Source organism: Brachyistius frenatus, unplaced genomic scaffold (genome assembly GCF_029030835.1).
Source record: "Brachyistius frenatus isolate BFR_SWC_R1_liver_20210118 unplaced genomic scaffold, ASM2903083v1 Contig_157, whole genome shotgun sequence".
Taxonomy (NCBI): domain Eukaryota; kingdom Metazoa; phylum Chordata; class Actinopteri; family Embiotocidae; genus Brachyistius; species Brachyistius frenatus.
The window spans coordinates 1-25768 of record NW_027210756.1 but is presented as its reverse complement, the minus strand read 5'-3'; the positions used below and the strand labels follow the sequence as shown (position 1 = coordinate 25768).

The following is a 25768-nucleotide window of genomic DNA, read 5'->3' as shown; positions in this document are numbered from 1 at the left end:
AGCATAAATATTGCAGTCGCTGCTTGAGATTTTCCTTATTGTTCCATTCTACTGTTTTATCTCTTATTGTCCTTTTATTATTAGAGATAACGAAGGATGATTAAAAAATGTGATTGAAGAGGTTTATTTGTCAATAATTGCATAGTCAGACTGATGCAATAGCTTCCTTACAGTTGAAATTATTTTTCTTCCACACAAACACTAAAATCAAACAGTTATGTGCCTAGTTATGTGTCTGTTAAGACAATAACAATATAATTACTAAATATTATTTGTTGGTTTTCCAAGATAGTTACTGTCACTAGTCCCTGCTCATACAGGACAAATTATATGACAGAGGAATGGTAATGAAAAGGTCATTTTAGTGCAGGTGTACATTCAATATGTTTGTATTGCAGGACTGCATAAAGTTCTCCTGTTTCACTTGTGTGCATCTGTAACCAGCACTTCTGGAAAGATACAATTATATTGCTGTTTCACTCAAATTTTCTCAAGTGCTTTTAGAAATATGAGATTTTAGTCCATATTTACACTAAAATAGAGCACTATTTTTCTGTGGAATGTCTTCTGTGTTATCCTTTGGGAACTATAAAATGAATGATAGCGTATATGAATGCCTGTGGCTTCATATACGTTGAGTGGCCTGCGTGTTTGCATATAACTATTATCCTGAGTCAGTCTCTGTCTGATAGGTGTAATATCAGAAATAGGAAACTAAAATGTGTGTTATGAGAAAAGAAAAACATTTAACAGTGGGTCTTATGTGTGCCCATACCATACTTTATTTAATAAAAAAGTAATGTAGCTACAATATGGCACAGGTGTGCAATGTGAGTCAGTTTCAAATGGCAGGGTAATGTGTTTTAGTCTTACAAAGCATGCTTGTACATTAAACACTTAATAAATACAGCTATTCCTCTTTTTACAGTGAACACTTAAAAAAAAATGATTCAATTTTCAGGGGAAATAAGAAGAATTAAAAATACACTGTGGTGCTTGTGTGCGTGTGCGCTTGTGGATGGGCAGGGTTCGCGGTTGGGGGAGGACTGGGGTGGGGGGTGAATGGGTGCGGGGGGGGGGGGGGTTATGACACCAGTATTCTCCAGACCAAACGCACTTAGAAATACAAAACCGTTTTACAAACAATCAGGTAGACAGCATGCATACAAAAATAGACAACTATTCTGCTCATTCCTTTGTAATTTACAATACTAGTTCATTATTGCCAAGCGTCATATTTTTGTGCCTCTGTTTTGAGGCGTAGCTTGCTTTCCATATCTTCTCTCATCTCTCTTGAAAAAGTACAATGTACATTCACTATCACTGAGGCACAGCACTTGATTTACAATTTGTATAAGTACCCCAAAACATCATGTAGTCACTGTTGTTGTAATGTAATATTAAATATATATATATATATATGTATATATATGTTTAACACCCTGTACACTCATAGAACAAACATACCCATGAATCAAACATACATGCATAACAAAATTCTGTGTATGTCCAAAATGCTTCTACTGAGCGGCTGTACACAACTCCAGCATAAAGTTCAAAACGACTCAACAAAAGCGAGGGGGAGGTTGCCATGCATGAGAGTGCTGAATTAAAAAGCTCTCCAACAAATCTCCGACACGGACACAAAGTGCTTTTTTGCCATAAAAACCTGTGAATCTATAAGTTATTTTACCAAACCAGGCATCTTTGTTTTTTGCCTTCTGTCACAGCCCTCATCTTAAAAAGAGAAAATCAGGGAAAAGAGGGATACCAAGTCTTTGTGCTCCTGCACGGCGAGTGATGTTGAATGAGCAGTTAAAGGAGAGGAGAGAAAGAGCCGAGCAGGTAGAGGATTGCTTTTTTTGGTGCCTTTTATTTTCAGCAGCGAGATGCTGACAGTGTGAGGCACAAGCAGAGGCGATGCGGTCGAGGTCTCATCAACATACGGATGCTCAACAGGCTAGCCTAAAAAACCCAATGACTGATTTGTGTCTTGAAGAGGAACATTCTGTAAGAAAACAAAATTAGTGATCAGCAAACACAACACGTGTATGGAAAAAAAGAAATGCTGACATATGTTGTACCTTCAATGAGCTATGGAGGACCCGCAGACGGTGGAGCTTGTCGTTTAGCAGGGGGTCATTAACGCGGCGGACAAATGAGCGCTTGTACTCGAGGCGGTTTGCTGATCTGTGGTCAGCAGAGGTGGACAGACTGGTCTGCTCCAGAGCCCGGTACAAATCCACCAGAGAGTCCGACTGCATCCTGCAGTCCCGTCCATGACCTGGGGCGGACAGGAGATCATCACCAAAGACGTTACATTAAACTGACCCCAAGAAGGAGATTTATCCTTTTTTTAGTTCAAAACATAAACCGCAAAAACACTAGGGACTCTTCTAAATGTTCTACATTTTAAGATAAACAAACACACATAAGACATTTAAAATGAAAGAAAACAACTTTAAATTGAATCTCTCACTACACCACTTTATGAAACTGTTTGCAGCTCGCTGCCTCTGCCCACACATCACCACCAATAGTGTCCTGCCAGCTCAGCATGACATGGCAGAAAACTGAAGCTAACGAGTGCCCAGTGAAAGGAAGTATGGAAAAAATGTGTCTCTTTTCATTGTATGGGCCCTGTGAGAGATAATTCATTATGCCATTATTACTGCAACATCAACATGCAGCAACATTTCACTTTTGTAAATATTAAAGTGGGGAAATGTTATAACAATTTTAGAGAGGACTGCAACTATTGATATTTTACCTTACCTGCAGATAATCTGCAGATTATTTTATAATCTATCAACTAATTAGTTTGTTACATTTCAGATAAATAGATCCTGCATGCGCACCAGAGACTTCCTGCAACCGAGCACTATGCTAACTTGAATGGGGCAAAAATAATTAAATCATGCTTCTCTTTCTAAATGTTATTAGGCTGAATGGCTCAAATTCTGATTATGAAACAAGTCAAATTGCGGAGGGTTGTGATGCTTTTTATTTTATTTATGCACTATTTTACTGTCACAATAGTAACAACATGTTGATGACGTAAGCAACAGTGTTTTTGTAATTGCTGTGACCGGCATAAGAGGGAGACAAAAGTTCAGCACTGCAGGTTTACAACAAGAAAAATCAGCAAATCCTTTTGAGAAGATGGAATCAAAATTAGTTTTTATTAATTTCATTAAATAATCAATGAATTAACTTATCATTTTAGGTAGTGTAAACTATAACGAGGCATCACATTTTATAAGCGCTTTATTTATAAAGTAGCTAGATGTCAAATAAATGGCGTAATAAAAGTGCAAAAAGTACAAATGTGAAGTAGCATAAAATGAAAACATTAATTTATATTACAAGCAACTTGAATTGTTACTTAAAATTCCGATAACAAATAAAATTGTAATAAAAAATAAGCTAAATTTCCATAATTTTACAAATATTAAAGAAAAATAATCTGGTTTAGTGGAAGAAGCCTCTTTAAGGTCTGCAGTGTTCCCTTTTTTATATTTCCTCCTTCAATCGGTGTTCCTTATCTCTCTTTTTTGCACTACATCAAAGCAATCCCTACAGATAATGACTGTATGGTCTTCTTCAAAATGGGATATTTCTGTTCTTTTCAACCCGTCATTCTGCGATGCATCTTTTCACAGTGCTATTTTTTTCAGGGAGACACTCAAAGAAGAAATCTGGCCTCAAACCTGCAACACTAGACACAGCTCACGTCATTCTTTACAACCTACCAGGACTCCTCTGTCTCCTGTTTACACACACTGCCCTCTGTTGGTACGACACTAACACTACACTGAAGTTCTGATCCTGTCGGTTGTCGCTCTGCTTTGTGTTATGGAAGCAGGGTGGTACTTCTGAAGCTTTGGGGCTGTGCTTTGAAATGTGTTGTGCTTTGTTTCCTGCCTGTTTTGTGTCTCTCTCGTCTTTACAGGAGGTGGTTGAGGGAACGAACGGTGGAGCAATAGATAAATGAGGACAAGAAGAGAGGACCCTTAGGCGTGTTTCTTTATCCTGTTCAGAATTCAACATTAACATGGGCTGAAAGGATTCCTCCTTGCTTCACCATCCAAACACTGCTGAGAGGCAGGACGAAGTCTCGATCGGGCGGGAGAGAGAGAACAGCGAGAGAGAATGAGCGTGAGTGTGTGTGTGTGTGTGTGTGTGTGTGTGTGTGTGTGTGTGTGTGTGTGTGTGTGTGTGTGTGTGTGTGTGTGCGCGCGCGCGTGCGTGCGTGTGTGTATGTGTGTGTGTGAGAGAGGAGAAAGAGAGTGGACTGCCAAGATAAATCAGCATCAAATAAGACACTAAATTTCATCTCACTTAGACAACTGCCCTGGAGGTCTTTCGAGGAGCGGCGAATGGGCTGGCTTCAAATCCAATCCAATAAAGCAATAATGGCGAGTGTTCAACCTCTGACATTTGCTAGCTCCGCCTGCCTGTCAGCAGCTTAGATAAAATAACTGATGACAAATAAGCACACTTGTTTAACACTGTGCAGATGAAAGAGTGATCTGCATATAACACTAACATCAGGACAGTTCAGGAGGATTTCAGTGAAACTGTTAAGTGTTTCTTGATCTTCCTTGTACGCCCCCACCATCCTGTCGGATTAGCTCAAATCGCCCTTCACCAGCACCACTTATCATGTTTGTTTGAATTACGTTTCAACTCCATGTTATTTACACTTATGATTAAATAAAGTAGAAATTGTTGAACCTAATTTTTAAATACAAGACACAGTGATGCTGGAATTGTCCACGGGAACACTTTTCTTCTTTGTTTTCAGTCAGACTTGAGTACCAGCACCAGCTGGACATTTTTAGAGTTTATTTATCACTTCAAACAATCTAGTTTAGTTTCTCTGAGTAGTTTTCACACAGTTTCAAACACAACACGTGTGACTCAGGTTTGTGGGAAGCATGTCGTGTGCTCAACTACTTGCAACTTGCCCTGAAATACACATACGCATAACAGAAAAATCGAACGTCAGCAAATATCTGGCCTATAAAAAAAAAACATGATGTATGCGGTGAGGGGTTTGCAGAAATAATTGTTTTCACGTCAATTTTTCTGGTGGAATTTTTGGGATTAATCACAAAAAAAATGGCTTCACAACTTTCAACAAGTGTTTGCTTTGACCAACCAGCAATTCAAAACCTAAAAGACGCTCAATTTACAATGATAAAAAACAGAAAAGGATCTGTGTAGTAATCAGTGAATGTTTAACAGTTTAATTTCTCATTTAATTACATATGTTCTCAAATTTAGCTGTAATTTGTATCTATGCTTTTACTTGTAAATATTCCCGTGAAGAGTCTGACCTGTGTCTCTGGGTCGGTCCAGCTGATAGTGCTGAGGTTCAATGTGATCCGACGCTGCGGCGGTGGCAGCCAGGATGGCGTGGAGCCCGCTGTCCCTGGGTAGTGTGAAGCTGCGAGGTTTCCCTCCTGCCTCTGAATCGATACTGGCCCTGAGGGGCAGAGGCAGGGCTCTGTACTGTTCCTGCAGCAGGCTGCGCTGCGCCGGCAGAGTGGACTGCCTGCGGTACTCCATCGCCAGTTGGTGCCTGTCCTCAGATAGCATGGATTCCTCCACGGGAAACGTCTGAAGGTAGTGCATCCTCGTGTTGCTCTCCATCTGGTCGTGCCACGAGTTTCGGTGGCCGCTCGTCTTCTGCCCGGGGGAAACGCCGTTATTGCTGCTGCTTTCCTGAGGCTCGGAGTGGAAGTCCTCGTGAGAGGAACGTGACTGGAACGTGTCGGAGGAGGAGAGATGGCCACGTTTGGGTTCCAGGTAGGGACTCACCTAAATACAAGCAGATGGTTTAAAGTAAAAAACAGAAGTGTGCCACTTCGGGTGATATCCACTGTATCTTTTAAACTACAGGTGGACAGACTCACTGAGGACGCCCTTGGAAAGGTATCATAAGGTGGTGGTGGACTGTCTTGTTTGGGCATTGAGGGCATCTCCATGTCCTCATGATCACTCTCACTCCAGTAATCTGTCATAAAGAAACAGACAAGTCATATTAATATTTCTATGGCAGATAGAAATGATCAAAAGAGAACCTTTTCATAATGAGATCAGTTACATGTTGAAATCTGGAACAAATCACACACTTACGCAACTTCCTATCTGAACTGCTGCATCAAGCCAGAAAGATCAAACTGTGATTAAATGCTCTGATGGATGTTGTGTAGCAGCAGTGTCAACGTGGTGGAGGTGTGATGTAGAATCTGCTGTTGATAGTGAGTGTGAAGAGGGATGAATCCAAGATGTGAGAACTTCCTGTTAAGTCTTCTGGAGGTGTTATGGATCTAATTTCGAAACTTATCTCTAAAGGAAGAAGCCCCCTCTTTATAAAACCAGTGACAAAGCTGCTCTCACTCGCCCACCTCTGCAAGGTTTCTGAGTAGGCTCCTCGGAATAGCACAAGGGGTTATTACATTACTTGCTGTCCATTTTCTGATGCCAAAATAGGGAAATAAGTTTGCAGCCCCTAAAATTAGTAGTCCTATTTATATTCAGCAGAAAACAGAGCTGAATCTGGCGTGAAGAGGAACGCCTATGCTGCTGATCTAGAAATAAGATCTATTTATTGAATCCTTTATATCATCTCTTGTTTTTCCAGGTTATTGCATCACCTCACACAAGATGATCCAAGGTTATAATTTAAGATGCTCAATTCCCTGTTCATTCCTGACTTTGAAAGTCTACTTGATGCAACTGATTTAAACCTGTAGCTGAAAAAAAGTGAGAGCTTATCGACTCGATGGAAAGATTCATAACAAAAAGTCTTCACTTTAAAGTGAGCATGCAAAACTAAAGAAGCAACATGCACGCTAAAATAGACAAAACTCTGCCTTGTAGTGATCTTAATAGGACATTAAATAGATATTCAGTCATGTACCGGATGTTATATTCATGTGTCAGTCATTATTTAGGTGCTAATAGCCAGATGTCTTGAGTTGGTTTGGTGTTATTTGCAGCATGCCCACGTTGAAGCTGAAGGTGGAGATACACTGTGATGGAAAATTAATGCTGTCAACCTGTGATAGCAAATTAAAACCTTGCCAAGTTAAGACTGGGCAAAAAAAAGAAAAAAAAATTATGCATTTGTTCCAACTTTTTTATGTATGATTAATCAATCTTGATGTGCTTAATGTCACCTGCTTTATATAACTGTCGACCGGTAACAGATGAGGAAATGTTTGCAGCCCCCTGAACGGAGACGGTGACTAATCTCACCTTGGTCCTGGCGCATTTTCTCCTGCTCGGAGTAGCCTGCCACTGCCATACTGAGCCGACTCAGCCACCTGTGGGAGAAAATAACAGTTGTGACGCACAACGGCTCCACATCCAATAAAACATCCTGCGATGGTGTGTGTGTGTTTCTGTTTGACCAATCATCTTACATAACTACTGTGTTTTGAAGAGAGTGGGCAGTCCATTAGGTGGGGTGGGGGAGGCAGGTGGAGGAGGGGGAGAGGGGGGTGATTCAGTTTCTGGACAGTGGGGGGTCTGAATGTGGAACTGGGGGAGTTTGCAACATCATTATTAAAACCATATTGAACTCACCGGGACATGTCGTCTACGTTTTCCGCAGCAAAGTAGAAGGTTTTTATCTTGGGATGGCAAGCCTTGAAAGCACTGAAAGAGAACCAGTTTAATTAAATGTAAGCACCAGAACAAGGACGTACTGTAAAGCACAGATTAACATATCCATACAGACGACTGCCAACATGAAGTGACGTGTGTTTATTTACACAGTAAATCAGACTGACAACACTTTGGCTCATGAGATAAACTGCTTTGCTGATTTTTTGGAGTCCATTCATCACATTAGCATATATGTGCATGCAATCACAACCATCGAGCCAAAACCTAAGACAGATACACAAAGGTATTTTTTAAACCACCCTAAATTCCTGGTATTTAACCCCACAGTGAAGGACAAACTCATCATCCTCACTGTGTACAGTAGCAGCGGGTCTTTATTTTAAATGTTGTAAACTGTCCACACTGCCAAGATTTGCAAGAATATTCTTTGGTTTGTTTTAAATTCAAGCTTTAAAAGCATAAAGATGAGACTTTAACCACATTAGACTTTAGTTTTAACAAATATTTCTAAATATTTAGTTTCTTTGGATTTAATTCAACATTCAGGCCATTGTGGTAAAGCAAGGGAAGGTAGGTATGGGCTTTTTTCAGAGTGGTCCAAGCGGTCTGTCCCTTCCCTGAGTAGTGAAATAATTTGTGTCAAGCTGCCATTGTTTGCTTCAGCTGGAAAACACACAACTCCTCGTGTTTGCCAGCTCTCTTTATCATCAAACCTTCCCTTAAAATGTGCCCGTGTTAAACTGCCCGGAGTACAAAGAGTACCACATGGTTGTCTTACAATTAGTTGAAATATCATCACCACATGTCTTGTGTTACAGTCTACTAACTTTGTAGAATACATTACTTCACTTTTTAATAATACCTCCACTATAATCAATACAACTGCTGATTCAGCTTTTTTATTCATAATTTCAGTTTGAATTACTATCCTTCACAAAACTGCATCTGTTGTCCTCCTGTCAGAATACTAAAATGCTGGTTGTTGTGAGTCAGGCATCCTCTCCCATGTTTTTTTCATGGTCAGTCCTCTAAATTGTTCAGTATATAGTTATTTGCAAAAGTTTGTGCAAATTATATATTTTGTTGAAGTAAATACAAACCCTACAGCAAACATGCATACAAAATGTGCAGTTTTTTCCCTGCCAAGAATCAATTTGCATAAGCTTACGTCTGCATTGATAATACATTTATGGGATCGTGTGTTAATATGCAACATGAACTCTCTTCTGGTAGCTTTATAAATTATATTCTACAAATAAATCACTAGTTTTGTCTGATTTTGAGGCAAAATCAAATCTAAGAAGCTTTAATCTTAATGTTCCCATGAAAATTGGTACTCACAACTTCCTTCTGCATTCATTGGCACGATCAATCTTGAACTCTGGGAGACTGACAAAGCCCTCTGCCTTCTCATCCTGTGAGAAGCAAAGGCAGAGAAATGATTTTACACATAATGGTTAAAGTCTTGATTGTGCCAATTTTCTCTTTTATGGACAATATCATATTTACCTCCTCATTCATGTACCAGTACAGGCATGTATCCTTCAGGATGAACCAGTACTTCTTCCACTTCTGTGAGAAATAGGTTTTAGCATCCTTCTTTTTCCATAGCCAGCCCTGACAGTCGCCCTGACCTAAGTCCCTGCAGGAAATCCGCCGCTTGCTGATTGAAGACATCGGACTTCCACCTGCAGGCGTCAGCAGGGGATCACAACAGAGTAAGAGGTCAGAAAACACTCCTCGAGAAACACCTGCTCATGTTTGGGTTTGAATACACGTGAGCACTCAAGTGAAGCCCTCCCCCCCCCAAAAAAAAAAAAAAATCCTGACCTTTACTCTTCTTCTTTGACCTTGACAGCAGTGAGGATCGTTCAAACACCTGCAAATAAAAAACAAAACAAAAAAAGGATGTCAATATGCAGAAGATCCCTTTGCTGAAACATGATCCTACTTTTCACAGCTGTGAGGTACTGACATGATACAGGGATGCAGAGTCAGAGCTGGACGTGGACAGGGACACTTCCATCTGCAGGGCAGGGACGAGTGTGTAATGGGTGGGGCTGCTCCCTTGCTCAGTCTTCCTCCTGTTCTGACTCAGGCTGCGTCCCAAAAGGAAGTCCTCCCCCAGGGTTTTATCTTCACTGACAAAACGCAGTAGGGAATTCTCTGCAGGGACGCAACAAAGGCAAACTCAGTACTGGACACACTTCAGGAAATTTTACTTTAAAAAATACATAATAAATGCTTTGTGCACCATTTTAGTAACCTAAATCCTAATTACCTTTAACCACATATTTGTTGTTACAAAACTTTATGTCACAACACTAATCAAACTATTTACTGACCAGTCAGTTGCATGTGATAAGTGAAGGCTGACATTTCAAAAGATCTCCGCAATAATATATGAAAGGCATTAAAACATCTACAAAAGGAGGCCACTGTCAGGCAGGAAGCTCTCAAAACTTCCAGATACTGTCTCTAGCAGATAAATATAGCACCATCACTTTTGTCTGAAAAGCCCAAAGGAGCAACGTATCAACCACCTTCCCTAGAGGAAACAAACACATCACTCAAATCTTTCTTTGAGACTGAAATAAAGCAATTCAGTCTCCTCCCACTCCATTTACCACCTAGCTCAATAGTCACCAACAGAATGTGAAAATCTCAGGAAAAATATATTTATGCAGTTGCCAAAGCAACAGTGTACTTTTTATATCCAAACAGAGAGAAGCAGAGAGAGAGCGAGAGAGAAAGCGGGAGAGAGAGAGGGATGAAGGGAGATAAAGGAGCAATGATAGATGATGAACATATGGAGGAGATAGAGGCAGGAACTGATATCCAGCATGTTATCAGTTCTGACAGGCCAGCTCATCCTTCTACTGTTTGGCTTGGAGATCTAAGAGGGTGAGGATATTATGAGATATCCACCCACTCACCTCTGCTCCCTCTGTCCCTCTCTCCCTCTCTCTGCCTCCTTTTCTTTTCCTCTCTTTCCCACTGCCTCCCACTCACCTCTCCTGCTCTCTCTCTTCAGCTTGCCCAGGTCTTCGTTGTCTCCCACCCAGTTGTATTCCACTGGCATGGAGATGGGCCTGAGCCTGCCTGGAGCAAGGAGGCACAGGGAACGTCAATATTACACAGCTGCCCACACACACACACGCACGCAGGCGCACGCACACACACAATCAAATAGCTGCAGAAGTCTCAAAAACACCTTGAAAACAGATGTCACATTTTGCAGCGAGTCCTCACATGAAGCTGAGGTCTTACCATAGGTGGGGGTGCTCCCCCTGCGCACTGATGACACCTCCTGGTTCTGGTCGTACTCGTAACAGTACAGTATAGCATCCTCCTCCACCAGAGGAAACCGCTGCCGACACTCCTGGTCCAGGTAGGAGTTCGGTGACTCAGATCCCTCGGCCACTTGGACCTCCGACTGAGCATCGTCGTCGGGCAGGTTTCCCTTGTCGTCTCTTTGGTAACAGAAAGGAATTTTAATGTCAGTGAAAGTTTGGACTAACACCAGAGAAACAAAGAAGCAGTAACACCATCAAAATGTACTGAAGGGTGAAAAAAATTGTCCGCATGGAAACAGCCATAAACTGTCTTTAGTTTAAAAGTTAGTTTTTAGTCAACATAACCAACAGTGAGTTAATCCATCACTCAATCTTCTCTCCTACTGTTCCCATTAGAGATGTACATTTTTCTGCAAAAGGCAGTGTATATGGTGTATGGGTATTGACTCAAACAAAGAGCAGTATCCAAGTTCAGGGTGAAGAGGGTCTAACATGTCTCCCAGTCCTCTGCTGTGACTCACTCGTATCAGGATCATTTTCGACATCTGTGAAGCTCTCTGACACAGAGCAATAATCAGGCTGGCTCAATTCATTGTCAACTTTGGTCTTCTAATGGGATTTGTTCAAAATAAAAAATAAAAATTGAGATTCACGAAGTTAAGTTTTAGTTTCATTCATTTACTTTAAAGTCAATTAAAAATGTACATTACAACAAGGCAGTGAGTCTACAGCCATGCTAAAGCACCGCAGTGCCTCGAGCTCAATGACTGCTAACGTGCACAATGACAAGGCTAACATACTGATGTTTACCATGCTCACCAACTCAGTTTTATTAAGTTTGTAGAAGCAAAGAGGACAGCTAAGACTTATATAAGAGAATGCCTCTAATTTTGCAGATATTTAGTCAAACTCAAGTTTTGTCAGTGCTGCAGACAAAACACTGGGGATCTCTAAAGTCAGTAAGATTCATCTTGAGGGGACACAAAATGCTTTGTTAAATTTTCTTGGCAACACACCCAGTAACTCTTGAGATATTTCAGACTGCACCAAAGTGATGGATCAACTGGAGAAGTTGAGGTTGACAGACAATATTCATCTAAATGCATTGTGTGCATCCATGAGGTCTGACAAACATGGTGAATGTATTTCTATCATCATATACACTTGTAAAGCCATTTATTACATTTTCTTTAATGTCATGTGTGATTGCTATTATAGCTGTTCCCTTTTTCATTTTCCCTTTGTAGGTGTCTTGCTACACTTTGTCCCTCAGTGGTATAACATTAACTGGTGGAAGGAATGTGTATTGAGTTGTATGTTCTCTTGCATACGTGTCCTTGTGCACATGAATGATACAAATAACACATGCATTGAAAGCATTGCTCCATAAGGCTGTTAATGGTCAAAAACTCAACAGGGTGCCTTTATTAAACCAAACACTGTCAACTTGTGTGTGTTTGACGTGTGCTTATGTTCACCTGGGGGTGTACGGCTCTGCCGGAGGAGGGGGGATGTAGAGGTCCTGCAGGGCGCAGCTACTCCTCCTTGATGGAGTGCTTAAAGTGCTGGTGGGTGTAGCGACACTGCTGCTGGGGCTCTGAGGGAAGATTGGCTGTGTGTGAGTGAGAGTGTGTGTGTATGTGTGAGGATGTGTGAAAGACAGAGAGACAGGCGGACAGAGAAAGAGAGAGAAGGAGGGAGGGAGGGAGAGCAACAGTTACAGGGATTGACACAATGAAAATTTGGAGTTCACAGCACTTCAGTCAGTTGGGGACCGTTCGTTCCGTTCAGACGGAGGCGCTGAGCATGTCAACCGTGAAATGAGCAGTGTACTGTACATTTCTGATGCTCCAGTTCTAACTGGTGCACAGGCGAAGACAGGTCCAGTCATCCCTCCCACTGAGATCAAGGAAAATCTGGTCACAGCCTACATTGTCTGTTAAACACAGATTGGTCCTTGTTTAGGATTTTTTTTTTTTTTTAAATATAACTAATGTATTTACTATTTGTGTCAAAAGGAGGAGCTGAAATGTCATCAACTTAACTTGAATATTCAGAGATGTAATCCAATCACAAGATGAATGTTTTCAGTGATAAAATACAGAATACTAATCGGTCATTGCTCAGACGATGCTAATATGCTGCATAGCTCACAGCTGACCAATATCAGAGACGCATGATTGGGTGCTCTTGTGTTAGTCAGAGTTACTGCAGGGCCTCTACAGCACAATGATCTATTCAACAACTCAAAAGACTATGTTGACATTCTGTAATTTTAGTCTCATCTCAGATCAGAAAACATTACAGTTTCCACGTTCTGCTTTTACCTTTCCTGTCCGTAAAAATGCCAGCAGGAGAGCAAAATTGGGTTTAGGTGGAGGAGAAGAATGTGAGGAAGCGAAGGAGGCTGAACAGGACTGCGCTGCAGGGTCTCAGGGGGAGTGGAGTGAAAACATTTTCTCTGGAATAGGACTCAAAGAGATGCTGGACTACTTTATTACACATCACTCTCATTTCCACCCATTCTGGCTCAGCACCACCATCCAAATCGTGTAATTGCTTTGGCTGAAGTAGGACAACAGATGCCACTTAGGGCTGACATGTTAACATGCGAATGAATGATGAAACCCTTCAAGTATTTAGCATGTAATAATTGGTAGGCTTAGTGTTACTGTTGCAAGTTGTGGTGCAAAAAGGAGGCGGACATGGTAAAAGCAATTATACCAGTGCAATACAGTGCAATCCTCATTTCTCTGAACATTATGAGTTTTACTGAGCTAATGCTTGTTTCTGGGAATTTTAGATTGTATTCTATTGTAAAAGCCTATCTTCTGCTTATTTCATACTTTGGTCATTTGTGGGCATTATTGTGGCATTTAGAGTCAGGAGCCTGTGCCGTCTTATTTTCAGCGCGATTAAGGACAGGGGTACAGCGATAAAGACATACAATTAACATAAATATTCACAGGGAAACAGGGATGAACCAACACATTTATCTGTGGAACACCAAAGCAGCCATCATACCTGCAGAGCTAATGGTTTCCATCTCATGTTCTTGAGCAGAGCAGGGGTTGATGTGAGCGTGCTCTGTGGGCGTTTCTTCAGCGTCAGGGTGACGCCTGCAGGGTCCCCACGCAACAAGTTCACCAGGTTCTTCAGCTGCCAGCCCACCTAGCAAACATGAACAGCATGAGAACCGTCTCCTCAACATACACTCATCTCAGTGACTCAAACTGAAGGAATAATAGGCTCATATTTCAATCTGAACATCCAGTTAGTGACTAGCACAGAGCCTAACTTCTTAATACTTGGATGTTTGTATTTTCACACACAGCTTGGATGACTTCTCTTCATATCTAACTTTGCTGAAGTTCAGTTTGCAAGGTAGTCCTTTTATTGAAGGTGCTGTTGTATTCGTTATTCTAATGAGACACATGTATCCTGATGGGTGAGAAGCCTGAAGCCTCTGAGCTTCATGCTGATGAGGATGTTAAATACAAAGTTGGATGCCAAAGGGCATCTTGTTCACCTCCTGTCATGTTGTGGTAAGGCCTGATGTTGTGTGCTGTGAACAGCTGCATGCCTTGTAAATAGTCTTTAACCCAGTTTTAATGCTATTTGGCACAAAAAATATCTCGCCCAGAGAAACACGGTCTGCTGCTGAACCAAATATGCCAGGTCCAGTTTGGGGGGAGAAAAATCCTCTCCTGCTTGGCTGACTGCACTGATTTTCACTACATCATGTGTATTCCAGGCAGGCCGGATAATCAGGGCATTTTTCAAGCTCTGACCTGGCAATCACTTTGTTCCTTTCCAACTAATTTTTCACCTTGACAGCCACTACACAGAAATATTTCACACAGAGTGCATTAAAGTGACACACAGACTGAAACAGACACTTGCAGTGTCCAGAGTTTTCTTTATTCTATGATAAAAAATAAAATAAAAAAAAAAGTGTTTCTGTCTTCTGTGTCTGGCCAGAAAATTTGTTTATTTAAAGCAGTAAACACTGATTTTCAGCTCTCTTTTTTTTATCAGCTATCCTTTGTTAAATTTCTTGGTAAAGAAATTGTCTGCTTTAAAGTGTTTCTTACAAAACATCGAGTCACTGTTGTTTCTCGTTTAGTTTCATCTCCCTGAAGAACTCTGGTTAAACTATTTAGTGTTCAAACATACCGTTCTGCGTTTGAAGCTTTCCTCATTTATTGGCCACAAGAAATTAACTCTATCATTGCTGCCTGGAGTTATTTATTTATGACAGACTGAATAATCCTGTGTTCAAATAAGATCCAAATTAGTTTATTCTTGTCTTAGTCTGCATGTGTTTTCTAAGTCAATCTTGAGGCAGCTTTTTTTTATTAGAGGACTTTATCTTCATTAATTGCCTTTGTTTGATGTAACTGCTTTGCCACAGCAGCCATTTCTACATCTGCCGCCGATAGAGAAGGATGCTCAAATCCAGTGAACTTTGTCTCAGTGCTGGACCACTCCCTGCTGCCTTAATTATAAACTATTTCAAGCATGTCTTCTGTCCTTGATGGTGTTTTTTAATCCTTGAGGTTGATTACACTTTCTATTCGACCCGAAGACTTTTTTATCCTCTTATTTTACTTTTAGGACCTTTTTCACGGCTTCTTCTTCCTGGTTTATCTTCTCGTGGGAAAAGATGGTGGCAGGAAACTGGGCCACCACAAGACACATCTAGCTCAGTGCAGCTTCTCCAAAGGTTTCCCCGAAGGGATGTTTCACGAACAATCAACCATCATCAACTTGCTCTAAATTATGGGTCACACTAAATTAAATGTATTAGCAGTATTTAAGCCGGTTACAGCAGTCTCCACGTGTGACAGAGCAGTTTTGGATCAGCAGACATGTCAAGTGTGTTTACATATTGCCATCGCCTATTTAAGTTGTCAAACTCACTCAGCTCCTGCTCACTCAGCAAAGAAGCCGCATCAGGACATCTTTCATTCATCGCTACATCTCCAGCATTCGTCTGACAACACCTGTGTCCCAGTTCCATAAACAGTAAATACAACATAATAATCTTAATTTTCACTGCTTACCACAAATAAACTTACTTTACATTTTTGTACCAACACTTAACAAGAACCAAGTGTCAATCAACCTGCAACATTCAGAAGCTGCTGCAAATCAAACTGTAAAAACACTGCTGTAATTTATCACATAAATCAAGGCATTTCAGTACTTTGCATTGATAGCCTACTGGACCACCATTGACACTGTTAATTGTACCATGACAGGCTAAAATATCTGTTTGGATACACGATATATATATATGTATGTATATATTATAGTATAGCTATAATATATATTTCTTTTGGTTCTCCATGAGGGGGCTGCACCGTCACCTCCATGTTCTCACTTTTTGCAGCCTTTAAACTGTGTCTGCATCAGTGAAATGAAGGAGTCTTGACTCCCAAATCAACTCTGTGTTCACAATTCTTCTCTATTAAAATGGATGCATTTAGTGGGATAAGTTGACAGACTGAAATGAAGCTGACCTGAGCTGTGTAATTAGAGTATGTCTTGCTGTTGCACACACAAGACGCAATTATTTTAAACAAAAGAGTGCTATATATAAATTCTGCACCACAAGAAGTTTTCCTTTTCATTTCCACAGAATGTACATGATGCTTTGTGCACCTCAGCCACAGGCACTTTGCAAGGCTGTGTCTCACTGGCAAAAACCAAATGAAAGGACAATTAAATTGGGTGATTGGTGCTCAGGTAGAAGCTGGGCACAGCTTTATTAAAATAAGAAGAGAGGATAGTAACATCTCCAGTCTAAGCACAGCGAAAGAACTTTACTTCCTGTCGTTCTGTTTTCCTGTTTTGCTTCTTCTGCCATCTTCTTTACTACGGAAGGATGCTACTGTAAGCGTCTGATTTTGAACACAAAATATCGGACAGGTGTTAATTAATAAGAAAAATACATCTGTGCCATGGGTGTCCAGGAGCTAAAACAGAAGTCACATCGAAAACATAGATTTTATAGCAGAAATCTTTTTAAAGTAGGAACCTCTTCATGTGACAGATCATGTAACTGACTCTGTGGTGGGAAAAGTAACATATCCATCTGGTACACATATTCAAGTCCTCAAAAAATGCCTCCAAGAGATGCAACAGCAGCCAGCAGCTTAGACAGGAACAGCCATGCTGCAATGTGCCGGCAGTGAACTACAGATGTGCACAAAGGAATGTGTATTAAAAGGGACCGTACACATTCACACCATGCAAACAATCTGTGGCAGGGATTGCTTTGTGTACAAAACACATATGTAGGAATTAAACAGACATTTGCATAAACAATTTGAAAATGCAAATGAAAAATACACATGAAAATCATATGCAAATTCAAACAGAGAACATAAGAAACATGAAACGAGCCAGAGAAGAAAAAAAAAAAACCCAGTCATACCACTGTCTGATGATTGACCTGAATGACTTCATCTCCTGCATGGATTTTCTTGCAGCGGTCAGCCAGAGACTGATGGAGACACACAGATCACCGTCATACAACTGTAAGTGGCACAAGTCACTGAACAAATTACACTTCAAGTGAATGAACAGTGAGGTGAAGATCTACACAAAGAGGTATCTACTTACTCCTTCTGTTGTCCCGGTGATTACATGCAAGCCATCATATGTTGATTTGATATACATGCCCTGTGGGGATATCACAGTAAATTAAATGGTTAGATTTTAAAGCAAACGCTCACATTAAGCACATGAACTCAGTGCCCCTCTGCTCAGCCACACAGTCATTTGCAGAACAGACCAGGGTCATTGCTTATTTGCAAATCGTCATTTGTTGCAAATCACTGACAAATGTAAAAGCATTTGTTTTAATCTGCTTGCAGAGATCTGGATTTATCTCAATTATCTTTTAGCAGAAAAAACCCCAATATATATATATTTTTTGATGTTGAGATCGGATTTACATCAGATGAATTCTTAAATACCTACAGGAAAGTGCTAAAATATAACATGGCTTTACTTTTTTTTAATGTACCTGATATAGTCTGAATCTGTAGTGAGTCCCACTCAAGGACACCTCCAAGCAGATTAAATCAAAAATGGAGGATTATTTATCTGCAAATACTGTTGGTCTGTTGCAAAAAAAAAAAAAAAATCTCTAAAAGGGGTCTAAAGTGCATTACAAACATACACTCACAATCAGACTCACACACAGAAATGCATGAATACACACAGATAACTATGTGTCACACACACAGTCACACGCACAGATACATGGAAGCAGCATGCCAGTTTTCAAGATAAGTGGAGGAGGTTTATTTTTAGGCCACTTGGCCCACTGTTGTGTTCAGGTTTCATTGAACGGATGAGAGAACTTCCATGGCCAGTGCTGGCATTTGCGTGGGGGGTGGGGCTTTTATTGTGGCCCCAAGCAGGGAGCTAGTGCCCGAGTGTAGGTCAGTGCGAAGATGGAGTCCAACAAAGTGCTGATGCTGATACAGCGGGAGCAAGAACTCTTCTCTACTGCTCAACAACTATCTGCAGTTTTCTTAAAAGTAGAAGCACACACTCACGTTTGTCAATTGTTGCACTGCAATTTGCACATTTGAGCTGTTTGTGTTTCACTCATTTCTACATGGCCAACATGTTGTCTTTATGTTGCATTTTGTCAGCTGAGTCACATGCCCAGCAGCTCAGCAAAACCCAGTTCTGGGACAGCTGCAGTGAACTCCATTAGATACTGGATAGTGCAGCAGCACACACTGTTTCTGATTCCTAATGTTTTCAAATGTGAAATTATATCACAACTGATGTTTAAAGTGGCAATTTAAAAATGTCATTTGTTAGAACAACATGTTGGAAACTCTAGACAACACATGGACAGATTAACACTTAGTAACAGGGACACAGCTTCTGTAAAGAGATGTTTCTGTTGATTTGGTAGCGCAAATTTTCAATGCCTGAAGTACCTGAAATGAAATTTGATTTACGTCCATAATGTTGGAGTTAAGGCTGAAATTTCAGAGATGAATGTCACAAAACCTGAGCAGTAAAAGTAAAACTATCTGCACGATCTGTGACCTTTAGAGCTAAATGAGCAAATATGTATTTCTGTCATCTGGGTCAACCAACCCTTTCAGGAAATAGCCTGTGTACTCGGTCACTTCATGGCCCAAAAAACTCTTCATACGTGTGTGGAGGTTGAATTAGAAAACTGTATTTCTAAAAGCTTTTAACTGGAAGAGAGTAATCAGGTAACGTTAGTAGTTTTGTGATTGAGACACTAAATTTACAGTGAGTGAGAGACATGCGGCAAGATAATCTGCACATGCCATATTTGGATCAAACAATATATGCTGTCAAAGGTCATGCTGTTATGACTTTTGTAATTAGTGTGTTTCACCATCAGCATCATTAGTAGTTTTGTACTTTACTTTTTTTAGTAGCTTTTTCCTGCGTTCATTTCATCAAACCTGGAAGACAATTTAACATCTTGATATTTTAAGTAGATTAAATATTCAGGTTTAATGACACTTATTTTGAAGGATGTCTTATGTGCAGGTGTGTAGTGGAGGACTGGGCATGTTGTTGTGTGACTGGAAGTTTGGTCCACAGTATCTATTCAGCATGTGACAAATGATAGACTCCTTAGTCTTCATTGTTATTATCAGTATATTAGCTATGCAGCTAACATTGGATAAACTTTTAATTCACAGGCTGATAAATTACATACAAACTGCATAAGATGGATTTTGGAATGAATTCTGTATGATTTATGTCTTAATTTTGGATATGGAAACCACCAGTGTCAATGAAATAGGGCTCTCAACATTGAAAAAGACCAAGTAAAAGATAATTACAATGAAATTGCTACACTCGCTCTTAGGAAGGAAATCCCTGTGAAATTTCGTAGTCAATATTTTATTGTGCGTTTTTACTTCATGAGGAAACTACCAGTATATTAATAATGAGTGATGCACACTACACTTTACAGGCCCTGATAAGGTAGCTGCAGTGATTTACTGACTTTACAGTCTTCAAATTTATTTGGGAAAGTATCGGTTTACTTTAAAGAAACAATGCTCATTTCACATTACAGATCATGGAAAGCTTTGGGTTTTTATTACAACCTTTGTAACCTGTGTGTATTTAATGTGATGTCATTTAACATATTACATAACACTAGACTTTACATTACAATCAGGTTACTAATGACATTCTATATTACTCAAAACCTATTGACTCATATGATATCTCCTGGTGCCATAACCCTACACTTATTACCAGCTATATTATCATCTTACAATTCATATCAGTGCAACTACTGACTAATTACACTACCACTATTTCTTATTACATTTATTATATCAAGTATTTTTTTATTTTTATTTCCTGCAATTACTATGTAATTAAAAAGCATGTAATTTTTATTCATTATGTAATTTTTTTTTGTACCTTCACATGTGTTTGGTGTTCATATGTGCAGAGAACTGAGCCACATATTTCAGTAGTATCACAGAAACAAACCCTCACATACTATTCTGGGTGGGATGACCAAAGTTAAACTCAAAAAACAACAACAAAATCAGTGTGGTTCTGTGAGTCTGAGTGAGTGACAGTCTTACCAATCCTTCAGTGGATTTTATGTTGGCTAACTGCACAACCTCCAAATGTGCCGATTGAGACACCATTGGATCCGAGGACAGAGAGATAATATGGTCACACACTCCAGAGAGAGTTTTACACTGGGGAGGACACATTAGGGATTAAAAAAAAAAAAAAAAAAAACAATCTTAAAGTGTACACATATTGGTTTAATTTTCTCTCAATCCAGTGGAATTAAGTCAGTAACTCACCACATGGAGGATCTTGTTTTCTGTTTCATACACAGAGCAGTCCTGGGGAATATTCAGAGAGCACTGTTACCTCCAGAGAATTTGTCAAAATGGAGTTATTATTGGCATTTCTGCTGTAGGTGGATATAAGCAAAAACCGAGCAGCTTGGCACCTATAACCCCCAACACTCCCACACAGGCATGCACAAACACAAAACAAATGAATCACCAATGCGGAGGCATGTCTTTCTCGCTCTCTCTCTCTCTCTCTCTCTCTCTCTCTCTCTCTCTCTCTCAGCCTTCAACTCTTTCCGCCCTTTTTCACTCCCACCTTTAATTTTTTCCGACTTTAATTTTTCTCTTAGCTCCATGTAAACATCCTTCTCCACAGAGACCGTGCTAAAAGCTATTAAGGATAATTTCTCTCATTATTTACTGATCTTTCGGAGTCCAACGGGACTGACTGTCACCATTTAGAAGCCTGCGTGCAAAGACAAACATAATGACATAAAAAGCTAATCTGTGATTCTTTTGATTTGATTTGGCTCGACGTGTCTTCAGTTTTGAAAATACTTATACACGTTACAGCCTGTAGCTAAATGAGACAATGCTTAAGTCAAACCTATGTACTTGTATTTCCTATATGAACTGACAGCTATAATCTATAGAGCAAAATAAAAATAAAAAAGGCAGAATAAAGTTTATTCTCAGTAGTTATTTCTCAGTTTATTGTAAGTAACTAGTTGAAATATATGCATAAGTACATGCTGTTATCTGATACCCTTGGCATCTTTAAATTCCTTGTTTGTATATGTATGTGGATGAATTATGTGCAAAAAATAGAATATGTTTTAAAGTTAACAAGCTCTAAACTGGATGTTTATATGAGGAGACAAGTGAATTGCTTTTGTTTTTTCCTCATAAGCACAACAAAAATTATCCTTTGGATTTCAGCTTAAAAAGCAAGAGCACATACTGAACATCATATATATGTATTATATAAAGATGTTTTTAAAACTATCAAATATATAAAAGCATTTTCTTGACAGTTGGCATTTTGCCATTGCTGTCCACTGTAGATCAGATTCCTCTTGTCTGATGGAGAAACACTGATGATCCTGGGCTCGAGCTGCACATTATTTTATGATATTATACTATTTATTTACCTGCTGTACAATTGTCGTGAGCTCAAGACACAGCTGGATTACATTGTTTCTGGTCACGGAGTAATCTGCCACCGCAGCAAATGGAGACCTGAAAAAGAAAGAGCACCTGGAATGAACCATTAGATCATTCTTCCTCTGACAACAAATCATTGGAAAATTTGTGGCAACATTTCAAAACACACAATCACTGACAGCAGAGGATTACTTTACTTCTATTCACATTTTCAAGTTTCTTTTAAAGAATGTAAAGTCAGATTTCTGAAAATAACTTCCTTACAACATTAATACAGGTACATGAACATAGTATATAACACCATCATCATTCACCATATGGTAAAGGCCAATATTTGTCTAATTTTAATATCAAAAAAATGTTCTGTCTACTTTTGTGCTTTTTCCAACAAAAAACTGAAACATAGATGCCTGAATATTAATTAGAATGAATGCCGCAAATGACGTCTGTTATATGGGAAAAAAAAGACACAGAGAATCACTTTGTTATTTCTGTTCAACATTGTTAGCTTTGAATTTCCAAATTCATCAAACACAAACACACAAACACACACATTGGCACAATCCCACAGAGACGCAAAGGGATAAGGCGGCATATAAATAGACTTGCTCTGTGTCTTTTTGGCCGCCCCGTCAAAATCGACTTATATAAGGCCTTTTACTCATCTTTTTCTTGTCAGCTGATTTGTCATGGACATTACTTTCAAAACAAAATTGGTCTGTATCTGGTCAAAAAAAATAATTAACTCTAGGATCCCCCAAAACACCCTACATGAACCAATACATGACATCTCATTGCTTTTTTGAAACAATTTTGTATTGTATATTTTCAACTGATGTAAGAATATAAATAAAGTAACATTTCAGAGAGAAGAGTTCATATTTTTGCTTGAAAATAGAGTCAACAAAATGTATCTAAAACTAGTCTGTGGGCTAAAACACAAACCCAAGGACCAAACTTTAAAAGGAAAACACTGTTTATGGGTGAATATATCAATGTGCATACGATACTGTATTTACCACTGTATGTGCATTTTCACAGGTTTAAATTCATTACTGCTGCACCTTTTTGCAAATCTCACCTGTCTAGCCATGCCAGGAGGCTTTTGGCTGCAGCGATGAGGTCCACCACAGAGGTAAGGAAGTCGTTGGGCAGCTTGTGGGTGGCTCGGCCGTCGTACTGGCCGCTGCGCCGCCGGCCTGTGATGAAGTTCTGCAGGTTCTTGGCAGAAGCGTTAAGCTTATGAGAAAGCGTCTTCAGATTCTCAGTCTCCAGCCCATAATTCTAGCGGAAGAGAGAAAAGTAAATTCACTGTGTTTGACCAGTTTGTCAGTGTTTGTTTTAACTGTGATGCTTACAGAGATGTTCTCCAATTGTTGTCTGGACTCTGCTCAGAGAATAAGAGGACCACTGGCAGAGCAGCCCACCTTGTTGCACGACAGAAGTGTTGCACATATGACAAACATGTGAGAAACCAGCTGTCGCTTTGCATGATAGCGGAACACTCATTACCCCGTACGCCAAACGGCACGTGTTAGCCTGTGGGCGTCTGTCACGTCAGTGTTTCTTGGGAGGGGAGAGGCAGCAGGAGGGCCACTAATCATATTTAATACAGCAGTGCCTGAGAGACTTAAAACTAAATCCCAGTTACGTAAGAAGCTTTGGGGCTGAAGCAGGGCCCCCCGTGTAGCAATGCAGGAAGAGAGGACTTTAGATTCAGATTGCATCTGTGACCTCGTGCACTAAATCTCCATCTAGTTTCGCTGTAGGTCCCTGGAGTTGAAGCATCTCCATCGCTGTTCAACTCTCCCTCCTTCAATCCTACTTCTCATTCATCCTTTACCATCTTTTCCCTTTATTTTCCTTCAGTCTAAATTTGGGTGTAAGAGCTGCAAATTAAATTAATGATAGTCAGATAGTCCCCCAAATGAGAGTAAAATGATGGATCTCACAACAAAAGAATTATAGAAATGTCGGGCTCTAAAATACGGGAAGCTTGCTTTACATTTCTATTTCCTTAACTGGTGAATTCACTTATTTCAATGATCTCCAATAGACAGCAGTAGGTGCTGGGAAGTAGATGCCAAACATGAGACATAACACTGCCGAGTTGTATCTTCTCAAATGTGTGGGTTTCTGGATTTTGGACTGTGTTCGCATAAAACAAGCAATTTAAACATGCCACCTCGTTGTCTGGGAAATTGTAACTACCGCCAAAGTTTGACATTTTATCGACAAATTAATCAGTTATTCAAAACAATAATCTGCAGATTAAGTGATAGTGAAAATAATTGCATCCCAAACTGGACGAATTTTTTGATTTTATTAGTGAACTGATGTTAAAATCAATGAAAAAAGATCCCAAACAACAGAACAGGCAAAGAAATATAACACACCAAACAAAGTTTTCCAGAGTTAAACCTTTTGTTCTGTCACTGAAAATTTTAAGCAAAAGATAATGAATCTAATGCAGATTTTTAGAATTAACACTTTTAAAAAGGAAGGTTAAGAGGGAAGTATTCAAAGACAAAAATGGACATTTGGGAGACGCTGTCCTAAAAAAAGAAAATATAAGATTCTTCAACTAATCATGTGTTCTAACTCTTTTAGGCTTTTTTTTTTTTTTTTTTTTTTTAAAGTAAGTTCTGGTTTTTGAACATAAATTTATGTACTGCTTGCCCAACACGTGTTTGAGAAATTGATAAGATTGTCTCCATTAGTGGCAGATTTTGTCGCAAATATGGTTAACGAGAATTATTGCCACCAACTCCAAGGAATTGTAACCAAATCCGTTTCTTTCACTTGTGTGTGTGTGTGTGTGTGTGTGTGTGTGTGTGTGTGTGTGTGTGTGTGTGTGTGTGTGTGTGTGTGTGTGTGTGTGTGTGTGTGTGTGTGTGTGTGTGTGTGTGTGTGTGTGTGTGTGTGTGTGTGTGTGTGTGTGCCCAATCGACTCACACAAGGAAGACTCACCACTGACAACCAGGTTTTTAATCTGGCACTGCAGGTCTACATAAATTGTATTACCGTGGTTCATCAGGAGCTATTGGGTGTCAGACTGAGGGTAGAGACCGTCCTTAACAGGAAGTTAAATGGTTGTTATACGTTCTTACACTGTGTTGTCATCCTGCAGACCTGCCTCACAGGGTAACAGAGGTCACTGCAGTAACATGTGGAGTGCGTGTTACAACCTGAATAAATATTACGCCCCGACTGCTTTAGCAGCACATCGGCCAAATCAGCAGAACAGCAGTGTATCGTGCTGACACACAGAAACTTGTGTTTCTGAGACTAAGAGCAGAAACCATTTGAAGATGAGGCTGTAATCCATGTCAGCACCAATGACAGCTGTAAGATTTGCCTAGAGAGGATGTTTCGGCCTGATTGCCAACTCTGGTAGATTTTCTGTGACGTTTCAAAATTTGGGACTATAGCAGCCCTGATTGGTATTGTTGACTGATTAACAGATTTATGGATGAAAATGATATGTAATAATACACTATCAGCTGAAATCTTACATATTCAACCTGTCAGTGTTTCTTGGTTTATCCACTGACTGTATTTGTGATTTGATGAGCTGAGGAGGCACCAAATGTTCTCTAGAAACTTCGTCCAACAGCAGCGGTCTATGACTCTTTGGAGTGATGGTACAGATCAGTGGGAAGACGGTGTGGGATGCTTGGACTCACCAGAGCACAGAGTAAGTCCACAGCCTCCAGTATGAGCTCCTGGTGGCCAATTCTGGACACTCCCAAATCCTCCAACTCCTGGTGAGTGATCCGCAGCAGCTGGTCCCCCCTACTTTCTCCTTCTCAAAGG

General features: G+C 40.0%; 1 protein-coding gene across 1 annotated transcript; it reads right to left on the bottom strand.

The window, feature by feature from the left end:
* Positions 1-759: 759 nt before the first annotated feature.
* On the bottom strand, positions 760-25765 carry LOC138631448 (connector enhancer of kinase suppressor of ras 2-like; the record flags this gene model as incomplete). The annotated part of the gene is given in 22 exon segments (XM_069716400.1): positions 760-2008; positions 2085-2284; positions 5343-5826; positions 5922-6022; positions 7270-7337; positions 7600-7671; positions 8983-9056; positions 9151-9329; positions 9472-9520; positions 9617-9807; positions 10654-10743; positions 10912-11114; positions 12416-12549; positions 13962-14108; positions 17380-17448; positions 17568-17627; positions 20564-20683; positions 20795-20836; positions 21940-22027; positions 23034-23236; positions 25639-25742; positions 25745-25765. Coding segments are annotated over 22 exon segments (2747 nt in total), but the record flags the coding sequence as incomplete, so codon positions are not given.
* Positions 25766-25768: the final 3 nt, after the last annotated feature.